General features: G+C 35.1%; 1 protein-coding gene and 1 long non-coding RNA gene across 9 annotated transcripts in view; one reads left to right on the forward strand and one right to left on the reverse strand.

The window, feature by feature from the left end:
* The window catches only part of LOC109545055 (phosphatase and actin regulator 4B), a gene marked incomplete at its 5' end in the record, with an annotated part of 158726 nt that overhangs the window by 127815 nt on the left and 20061 nt on the right, over positions 1 to 10850 (reverse strand). For 5 of the 8 annotated variants that reach the window (XM_048666986.1, XM_048666983.1, XM_048666984.1 and 2 more), the window contains 1 exon segment: positions 6335 to 6364. In XM_048666986.1, coding sequence (XP_048522943.1) covers positions 6335 to 6364 — 30 coding nt within the window. 8 annotated transcript variants of the gene reach the window in all.
* LOC125504658 overlaps positions 10160 to 10850 on the forward strand; it is a 5141-nt gene continuing 4450 nt past the window's right edge. Inside the window, exon 1 of the long non-coding RNA XR_007281642.1 lies at positions 10160 to 10380. This is a non-coding gene — a long non-coding RNA (uncharacterized LOC125504658). The remainder of the gene's footprint in view (positions 10381 to 10850) is intronic.

The following is a 10850-nucleotide window of genomic DNA, read 5'->3' on the forward strand; positions in this document are numbered from 1 at the left end:
ACGTGTTAAATGTAAAATAATAAATAAAAATAACAATATATTATCATTACTTGTTTTCATTTTTTTCAAATCCTTTTTTTTAAATTTTGTGCTTTCTTAAGCACTTTTTTTAATTTTTTTGTGCTTTTTAAAAATATTTTCATGATTTTTTAGGCACTTTTTTTCCATTTTTTTGTGCTTTTTTATCCGGTCTTTACTTATGAGACACTTCCAGCCGTACAATTTGGGTACTTATGGCACTTTTACACAGCCAAGTAACAAAGATAAAGTAATAAATGAAGCCGTAGAGGTTAAGGTCTTGGCCATTGTAAGCCAGGATCTATAAATTTCAACCAAAGAGTTTGAAGCGGAATCCTGAACTTCCCAAACCACCGAGATGAGAGTTTTAAAAGCACACAGTATCCCAAACTTCACATCCAGGGGATGAGGAGCTGCGTGTGAATTTTTGAACATGGTTCTGAAACAAATGCCAACAAGACATCCAGTTCTCTTATAAAATATTATATATTATTAATCGACACAATGAACATATTCGGAATCAAACAAATTCCCATCACTTTGAGCAAAGGAGACCACAATTTAAATTTGGATTTAACGTTTGATGCGGAATGATGGGTTCCAAAATTCTTACTCCATTTTGGGCGCACCCTATATTGAGTTTCTGTCTTAAGTTTAATGTGAAGTTTCTACTTCAACCTGAGCTCACGATTTTAAAAACTTAAAATTTGGTCCAAAAAAAGCTTTTTGCCGCCGACTGCCTTATCGTAGAAATGAACTTTTGCGGAAATATCCAGAGTTCCCGTTTACGCGCCTCGGTAATACGGTCGGAAGCCCTCAGAAATCGCATAAATTGGGGGCTTATGTCAAATGATCCTATTTGAAGAGAGAATCGAACATTCCTGTGGCCTCTTTTACCCTTCTACAAAATAGTCATGTCATAAGCGTTTCGATTCCCGGCAGCCATCATCAACGTTACTTCTTTTAATTGGCATAAACATATTTTTTGCAAGTTTACTAGTATAACTTATGTCATAGTATTCACTTATCGTGATTATTGACAGCTCTAGGACATCAATAGCGCCATGGAGCGACAAAATTGCTTGTTTTTTTGCAGTTTTGTTTCTTTTGTACAGAAAATATTCAACAGCTTCAAACAAAGTGGCCACAAAGCAGATTTGGTTAAAATATATGGAAATGGCTACAAAGGGACAAAATATGTGGCTTTCAAATTTAGAGGACACTCTCACGGCGGATAGATTTTTAAATTTTTTATCAGTGTAACAATGTACAAAGTTTACACAATGAGTGTAAACAATCTCTGGTTTGAGCGCGACGGTGCAGGATTTCACAATACCAGAATTGTGACTGAATACTTATTATAAATATGTCCTCATAAAGAGGGTCAAGTGGCCTACTCGGGCTCCTGGCCTCTCACTCTTGGACTACTATTCATGGAGCAGAATGAAAGAAAAATTACTAAACCACACCTGCCCAGAAAGGTCAGAAATAAAATTGTTACTAGTTGGACACTTGATATTCGTAGAAGATACGACAGGGCGTTTAAATTTGTCTCAAAGGGGCAGAAGTGTTTAAGAAGTCAGTGTTAAAAACCACAACTTCATTTCACTTGTCTCCTTCTACCAACTAGCTATCTCAAAGTGTATTGGTACATCATTTGATCAACTAAAATGACTCATTCCTTTATCGTAGTGCAAATTTTAACGACATTTCACGTTATCAATAATGCGTATTATCAGAAACGTGATGACTTGTTAAACCAAACCTAATTATCAAAAATAAATTCTGGAATACTAGTTATTGGGGTAGCATTTCTATGGCGCCAGAAATCCTGATCAAATAGTGTCATGATCTTTGTCAAATTTGCCTGAATTTGTTCGGCGGTGTATTATCGTGTCTAAAAATGATAGTAGCAGTAGCTAGCGAAATTTAGGTGATCATCACATTATCATCCCACGGACTTTAAACCCCCCAAAAGACCTTGATGCCTGCTGAAGCTGAACTTAGATACTAGGCCTGGGTAAAACTGTGTTGAGCTGCGCTTTTGAGTTGATGCAGTTCTTTGACATGGTGAGCTGTAACTCATCGCGCCTCACTGCACGGTACCTCAAATTGCGCGTGTTGCGGACTCCATCCACTAGCTCATAGGGGGCAGCACCAACTTTTGTTGCAGTAATAATCACATTTATCTTCATTCAAGATGGCAGACTTCGAATTGCAAGTTCGTGCAGGCTGCGTAGTCATCATACGATTCCCAATGACCAAAACTAGTTCGTGCTCAATTTACTTATCTGATAAATTCTTATTGATTTCGGTTCGGCATCGGTTCTGTTTATACCCGAATTTCAAAACGCGAATCCTAGAATGAATGCAGTGATTACACAAATTGAAGCACTGACAAGTTGCCTATTCACAGATGTGACAAAATAATCTTTTTTCAGCACGAAATAATCGCAGATAAAAACTGTTATTTCAACGATTTCCGACATCTGTTAAATCATTCAAATATTTGGATCTTTTGTCAGAAAATTTTCTTGTGAGACAACCACGCTTTTCAAGAAGAAAATACACTATGCACCAAGCCATGTGCGCAGCACTGCGCCACCTCATAAAAATCAACTGATTTACCCAAGCCTATTAGTTAGTAATTCATCTATTCTATCAAGATCATTTGAACGAAGACAAAAAGTGTAAAGAAACACAATAGTGCAATTTCTGTAGCTGGTTGAACTGACACGTTACACTTTTGGTAAGCTACAAAGAGTGAAATGAGACGTGGAAAATGAAAATGGTAAACTAGAAAAGTGGAGAAAAAATATTATTTACAATTTATCTAAAATTTATTGATCCGATTAATTGAAACACTGAGATAGAGATAAGCTAACCCAAATTTCGATTAAAAAAATATTTATCGTATTTGTCTCCAATACACCGATTAATCTAAAATATTATTTACATTTTAAAATAAATTATGGACGAACTTAAAGACTTGGAGGCAGCGCTTCAACTCGCAGGGAAATCCAAACATACGAACGCAATAAAAACTGATGTTGACAAAAGAGGTTATAAATAAACTCGTCCTTTGATGAATGTTGCAACTTGGCGAAATAAGAATGAGTATTCATATGCAAGTAATTATATGGTTGCTGAGACGACTCAAATGTAAAATTTAATTTTGAAGCTTTCAATTCAGATGAACTGCTTAGAGCAAATAATTTATAATTCCGTTAGAAAATTAACCTTTTCCTATCTGAATCTTGGCTTTGTTGTTTTAAGAGGAAGCAAACGAAATGCAATTTAATGGTTCGATGGGATATCCTGTTGCAACATTTTTTATTTAATTTTTTGCGAATATTTTACTATTTGGGAGAAATATTGGTGTACAGTGAGGAAGTACCTATTAGAACAAACGCCTGAATTGATTTAAGTGAATTTTAATCTAGGAATTCCTGGATTAAACTTAATTATACCCTACAATTTGCAGAGTGATTCAAAATTGGCGTCATTCCTTTTAAGGGGTTTATAGGGGCTCAGTCGAGAGTACGAGATACATACTGATTTTTTGTTCGAAAATTTCCAGTAGATATTAACAGTTGAAGATTGAATTTGTGATTGGCAGCCTATTGGAATACTTAACCGTTCGAAAATAAATATTACGATTTTTGCTTCAAATTACGAAAAAAATTTATATTAAAAAAGTACTCTTCTTAACAGATACTTACAGGTAGAGAGTCTTTGTGAATAATAAAAAGCATTTGTCAAACGGTGACTTACTTTGAAGTCCTTTCACAAAATGTACACCAACACCGAATTTGCGAATATGCGATTAGTTATGGGGAAATGCCATATAGCAGAAGCTGTAACAACACCAGCAAAGAGCAGCTAGAGACACTGGACGATAGTGGACGATCTTGAGATGTTCGGGTTCCAGACCTAAAGGAACAGGTACTGAAGATAATTGCAGCAGACCCTTCCAGGAGCACGCGGAACATTGCACAACTGACACTTTTCCAGGCACCGGTTAATTGTCCCGATAACTACCCCGAGGAAGGGCTGTTTTCCTACAATGTCTGTGAGATACACAGGACACTAAAACACATTAAATCTATAATCTTCCGAACACCGGTACAAATTGAGCAGGAGTTAATTAACCGAATTCGAGCAGCTTAAAATGTGATAGCAGACTGCTGCCAAGAGTGGACGATAAACTAAGTGGGACTCAAACTTGTTTGGAGTTAAAGGATAGAACTTCCAAAACCTCTTGTAATTTAGCAACTAAATTATATTTCCTTTGATCGATATTGACTATTGATACATAACCTTTACAAAGAGGTTTCCGATGACAGATGTGGCGGATTTAGGTATATCCTTTGCCCCCAAACAGTTGGCATCACTGACGGCAAAGTGAAAACGCTATCCTAACCTCAAAATATTTAATTATAATTTCACTTAACAATTAATTTTTTAAATATTTTTTCTGTAGGTACTCCCAAACAACACCTCGAGAGGAATGATTCCAATTTTGAATCACCCCGCATTATCAAAATAAGATTTAATTATAAATAAAAGTTATTCGTAGCCGGAATGAGCCCTTCTGTTTCTGATTTAATATTTACTAACTGTTCTCGTCGATTCATGATTTCTCTGTTTTTTAAATCGTAAATTTAATAATTCAGGGTCTTTGACTTTGTATATTAAGATAAATAAGGCAAAGTCGAAGTTCATCCTTCCTTGTTCTTATAAAATATAATATAAAAATTAACTAGCTAATAATATTGTGTAGTAATCAGCGCGCAGCAGGTAAAAGTTTTTAACTTTGCATTTGAAAGAAACATTTTGTAAAGACTACGGCATCGGATAATTTGTTGTAACTTCTTTCGACATTAAAACTAAATTATTTTTCAAATTGGATTGCTGAGTGCATAGGTTAACTTATAACAGACCTTTCCAAGTCCAAGTCCAAGTCCGATTAGAAATTGTGCCCATTTTCTTCGACAAATTATTTTGGCTTACAGTTATGAGTTGTTTGAATTGAAAGAAGCGCAAATAAGAGCTAACTAACTTTTTACTGTTGTTAACACACTTTTAGATTTATGCTTACTTAAAGAAGTGCCTTATTGATAATTTCAATGGGAAAATGTCTAGATTATTATGAATGTCGCACAAAAACACTTTTTTAGAACAATTGAAAAATATTAAAATAGTTCAAGAAACTTGACATTGATTGACACCTACACGGTGGTACGTCAAAACAACGCAACGGCGCACTTGTCTATAAACTCATGGTTCATGGTCTTATAAGCGGTGCAGCGCATTCAATCTCATTTTCTTCGGTTTTACTGAATAGAGACTATGACACACGCCTGATATATTTTAATAAGTGTGGAAAATCGTTGATAAACAGTTTTCATTTGCGATTATTTCGCGCTGGAAGAAAATATTATTTTGAAACATGTGTAGGTAACATTTCAGCAGTTCTTTAATTTGTGCAAAAACAACATTGCATGCCGAAGTCTGCCAACTTTAATGAGCTTAAATGTCAAGGGTTATTTAAGGTGCGGCGCAGCGAGACGCGGGGGATTTTAAAGAATTTTCGCACCCAGCGGCATCAGCTCAAAAGCGCCACACAACACAGTGTCACCCATGCTTAATGAAACCATCTCGTGAGGATATTTGCAGAAAATATTCATCGTTATATCTATGTATCTAAGTTAATAGATTATTAGCTTTATTAGAGCTTATTAGCTTTACTAGTTAATAGATTATTAGAATTTATCAGATAAGTAAATTGAGCACGAACTAGTTTTGGTCATTGGGAATCGTATGATTACTACGCAGCCTGCACGAACTTGCAATTCGAAGTCTGCCATCTTGAATGAAGGTAAATGTGATTATTACTGCAACAAAAGTTGGTGCTGCCCCCTATGAGCTAGTGGATGGAGTCCGCAACACGMGCAATTTGAGGTACCSTGCAGTGAGGCGCGATGAGTTACAGCTCACCATGTCAAAGAACTGCATCAGCTCAAAAGCACCACACAACACAGTGTCACCCATGCTTAATGAAACCATCTTGTGAGGATATTTGCAGAAATTATTCATCGCTATATCTAAGTTAATAGATTATTAGCTCCGCGCAATCATTAGGAAGCGTTCGCTTATTAAACCATAAAAAAAAACGTTTTAAATAAAAGCCACAATCTCAAAGGTATTGTTTGTAGGCAAATTATAAAATGCGAATAATACAAATAAAATGCCACGCAACATTTGTCCAAAACAATTTGCAAATCTAACTTTTTAGTGCTACCTCTAAACTTACCCTCTGATGTGTTAGAATCCGCCGACGTACCTGAAATAAAAAATAAAATAATTAATAAACTTAGTTAATTAAGAAACTGATTGAAACAACTTTAACAGTTTCATACTAACATTATCATTTTAAATGTGGGTTTAGATCACTTTCGGATCTACATTTTCGCTTTCGTACTCTATTCGTGTGACGTTTTCTTAGACAACTCGTTTGGTATTTTTGCATTTATTTCGTATATAGGGTGATTCAAAATTGGCGTCATTCCTCTGGGGGTGTTGTCTGGCGCTGTTATAGGAGTACAGAAAAGTTTAATTTATAGTAAAAGAACTTAATTGTTATTAAAAACTGAGAAATTTGCAAAAAACTATATCATAAATACGGCAGCAATGTTTTTCAAGGTAATCTACCTAATTAACATTGCGCAAATACCTGATGGTTCGTAATTATTTAAAACTCCGATAACCATGGAATTATACAGAGTACATACTTTCCTGACTGAAGCCCAGGAATTGATTTTGATTTGGAATTATACAGAGTGACAATAAGATAGACAAGTATAAACGGTAAACTCAACACGATTTGTTGACTGCGGAACGTACTTTCGAAATGTCAACCGGTTCTCATAACCTCGAATGTTTATAAATAAACCATACAACACCAAACATTTGAATGGTTAACTCCAAACAAGCTAGTTCCTGTGTAATCTCCTCATTATCCACTCTTATCAAGCAGGTTCTAGTATTCAGTTCATTAACTCTTACTCCATTTGTATCTCCTTGTGCTGTGTGTATCGTACAAACGTGGTAGGAATGTAGCCCTTCCTCAGTATTTATTTGCTGCTTGGGAAAGTGTCAGTTATTGTGCTCTGAGTGCCCCTGGAAGGACCTGATTTGATTATGTCCAATACTTTTTACTCTGTGTCTGGAACCCGAAAATCTATTGTCATCCACTATCTTCCTGGAACCACTCTCCTCGCTCTTTGTTGGCGTGAGTTCTTTCAGCTTCTGCTATGTTACTCATAATAGCATTTCCCCCGAACTAATCGCATATCCGCAAATTCGTGAAAGGAAATTCAAAGTAAGTCACAGTTTGACAAATTATTGTTATTGTTGACAAGGGCTATCCACCTGTAACAATCTGTTAATGACAAAAAACATCATTGCCGCTGTTACTTTTCATCAAAAATTGTAGAAGATAACTTTTTTTATATCAAAAATTGTCGTAATTTGAAGCAAAGATCGTAATTTATATTTTTGAATGCTTAAGTATTCCAATATGCTACCAATTAAACATGGAACAATTTTAAAATAATGCTTAATAACAAAGTTGAAATTCGATCTTCAACTGTTAATATCTCAAAAAAATTCTATGTTTTTCTCGTGCTCCCCAAGGGAGCCTCTATCACCCCTTAAGAGGAATGACGCCAATTTTTATTTTTATCCCTGTGGATAAAACTTTATTTCAACATCACGTTTCAAAAGTAAAAATACAGATACCGTAAAAGGGTTTAATTATACCGCGATTGGGACAATTTTAGTATGCTAGTGTGTCAATGATGCGATGATATAAGAGCCATTCAGTTAGACGTCAAACGCCATTACGTGATTAACATGTAACTGCAAAGCAATTTTTCTATTGCATGTTACCCGTCGATTAACTTCAGGAGTAAAATTTATGCTTGATCATTGTCTGGCTGGGAACTCATGACAAAGGGCAAACTTCCTCAAAATGATTACTATGTATCAGCAAATAACGACGTCTTCACTATAACAACAAATTAACAAACAGCCATTTTCCTTTAATACGGCCAGTGCGACAGTTGCCTACTAGATAACTAGTTTACAATTGTTTGTTATATTCTGTTCTCTCTCTCACTGTATGTAGATACAAAACTATCAAAACAATTATATCGGTTTACTTATTGACGTAAATAATAGACAATTAAAGTATAGGCAGTTTCTCAACAAATAACAGGGGGCCATCGCGGAGTCTTAGAGTTGAATGGGCTTTGATTTAGTGTTGATATTATATATTTCCTAATTCTTTAAAGCTGTGTTGAGCTCATGAGTTATATTTAACATATTTACTGGATCTCAAGCTTCGAGAGAAGGGGCTAGTAACCTACCGACGTAAAAACCATCGTCTGCCCACAGGACCAATAATCAGCCTCGGACTCGGACTATGACGGACCAAACAATGACGAACCCTGCGAGAAACCGCAAAACATGACAGAACACCAGAAGGCAGAACTCAACTTGTAAACACCAAACCCCACAGAATTCGAGGTTATGAGAACAGGTTGACATTTCGAAAGTACGTTCCGCAGTCAACGAATCTTGTTGAATTTACCGTTTATTCTTGTCTATCTTATTGTCACTCTGCATAATTCCAGAGGAATGACGCCAATTTTAAATCACCCTGTATTTTTAGACCTATCAATTGGAATTTTTCAAATTGATTTTGAAAATGATTTCAAAAATATATATGTATTGCCTAGACTTGTATTAGCCGTTTTTTCTGTATTATGTTTTAAAAATTTCAAATAGCAACAAAATAAAGTAGCCTGAAATAAAACAAAAAACTATAGAAAGTGAACATAACGGAACTATTTCAAAACAAATAAATAAATAAAAACAAAATCATTAAAATCATTGATTTTGTATATTACCTCTCTTAACCGCTAGACATTCTCTATTATCTACTTCAATTTTATCTATGACGTTTTTAATGTATTGGTTATGATTAATATTAATATCGTTAATTGCATCCACTATTTTAAGGCGTCGACTAGAGTCTCATACACAAAATTCCTTAAATAATCCCAGAGAAAAGAAACGAGAGGGGTTAGGTCGGACCTATTTGGAGGCCTTTGGATAGGACCCGCTCGTTCAATCCAGATATCAACATTTTTATTTAAAAAAAGTACCGAGCGAACGTTATGGGGTGGAGCCCCTTGTCGCATTTGTAGGCTACTTTGATTTGTTGCTATTTATAATTTTTAAAACGTAATATAAGAAAAACGACTAATACAAATATGTATAGGCAATATATGTATTTTTTTGAAATAAGAAAAGGACATCCTATTGGTATGTCTAAAAATGTGAGTTGTGTCTAAAAATGTGGGTGTTTCATTAAAAAAGATTTGATGTGAAATTTTGTCATTTCCGTGTTTCGTATTTTTATTTTCAATTCTGTTGTTGAATCAATATGGTTTTTAAATTGCATCACTTTTAGCTCGAAAAAGCGTTTTCGGTCATGCCCAGTCAATTTTCAATATTAGAAGTAAGTCGGTTAAAAGAGAAACAGTGTTGCATAATCTACTTCGAACGCATTATTTTTGTCTCATTTGGTATATTTCGTAGATATCTTAGCACGCTTTTGCACGGAATATCGCCAGCTAGAACCAATAATAGTTGAGGCATACCGCCTAGCCTTCAACCTTATATCCTACTTACCAACAGCATCATGAATAGAATGTTCATCCGCTTCACCGATAGTTTCTATGGACTCAGTCCTGTGTAAGTCCCTTTTGCTTCGAGAAATTCGTCTAAATAGTCTAGCCATTCTACACCTGACTTTCAACGTGAAATTACACAATCACTTTAAACACTTTAATAGGAGTTTCACTATTTTAAAAACCGAAATAAGCATCCTGACATCAAATTTACGATACGTCACAGGAATATATCGCAACTGTTTCATTAGGTAATTAAGTTTTGAGAAAACTATATGTTCTTATGTGCACTCACAATAATATATCACACCTTAATGAAACGCGTTCTAAACACCTTGCTACGTGATTTCTTATCTTATCTTTTATTATGGTTTAAATAGCTCACTAATATCAATAGCCATTACTTTATTGTTTTAAAATGGATTGTTAGTTATACATCCAGCAGGGCAGGAACAAGAGTAAATAAATCATTCGTAATTCATTTTCAGTGTGCCTGGTCTTTTGACATGGTTAGCCGATCCGAATTTCTAAAACATGAGTTAGTGTTTTTAGGTCAAATTTAAAAACTTATCTGAAATGTGTTTCCGGGTATTAGTACTAAGTAAGTAGCATTTTCAAGTGACTACCTACTGATAGTAAAACGAAAAGTAACCACACCTCTCAGCACAATCAATTAACTAGCATAAAGGGTTTAAAAACCTTTTCTAATATTAGAATAGTAATCTTGGCCAAACATTGTTAAATGTTGAAGAGCGGAAAACATTGAAAATTAGTCTAGTGTGGTTTGCAAAAAATAACAAGCGTTTCGGAAGTATATCGACGAGGGTGGTTTGAAAAGTCCCTGCAAAAATGAAAACTACTTAATTTTTAAGGATGGATTATTTTTACTTTTCCACATAATCTCCTCTTAGACACCTCGTCCAACGATGCTCTAGTTTGTTGATCCCTTCGGAATAGTAGGATTTGTCCAAGTCTGTAAAATAGGCATTCATTTCTGCAAGCAGCTCCTCGTTTGACTAAAATATTTTCCCGCCAGCCATTTTTTCATATTGAGGAACAAGTAATAGTCTG

The sequence above is a fragment of the Dendroctonus ponderosae genome, unplaced genomic scaffold, assembly GCF_020466585.1.
Source record: "Dendroctonus ponderosae isolate FM_Combo_2020 unplaced genomic scaffold, Dpon_F_20191213v2 Dpon_F_20191213_5, whole genome shotgun sequence".
NCBI classification, from domain to species: Eukaryota; Metazoa; Arthropoda; class Insecta; order Coleoptera; family Curculionidae; genus Dendroctonus; species Dendroctonus ponderosae.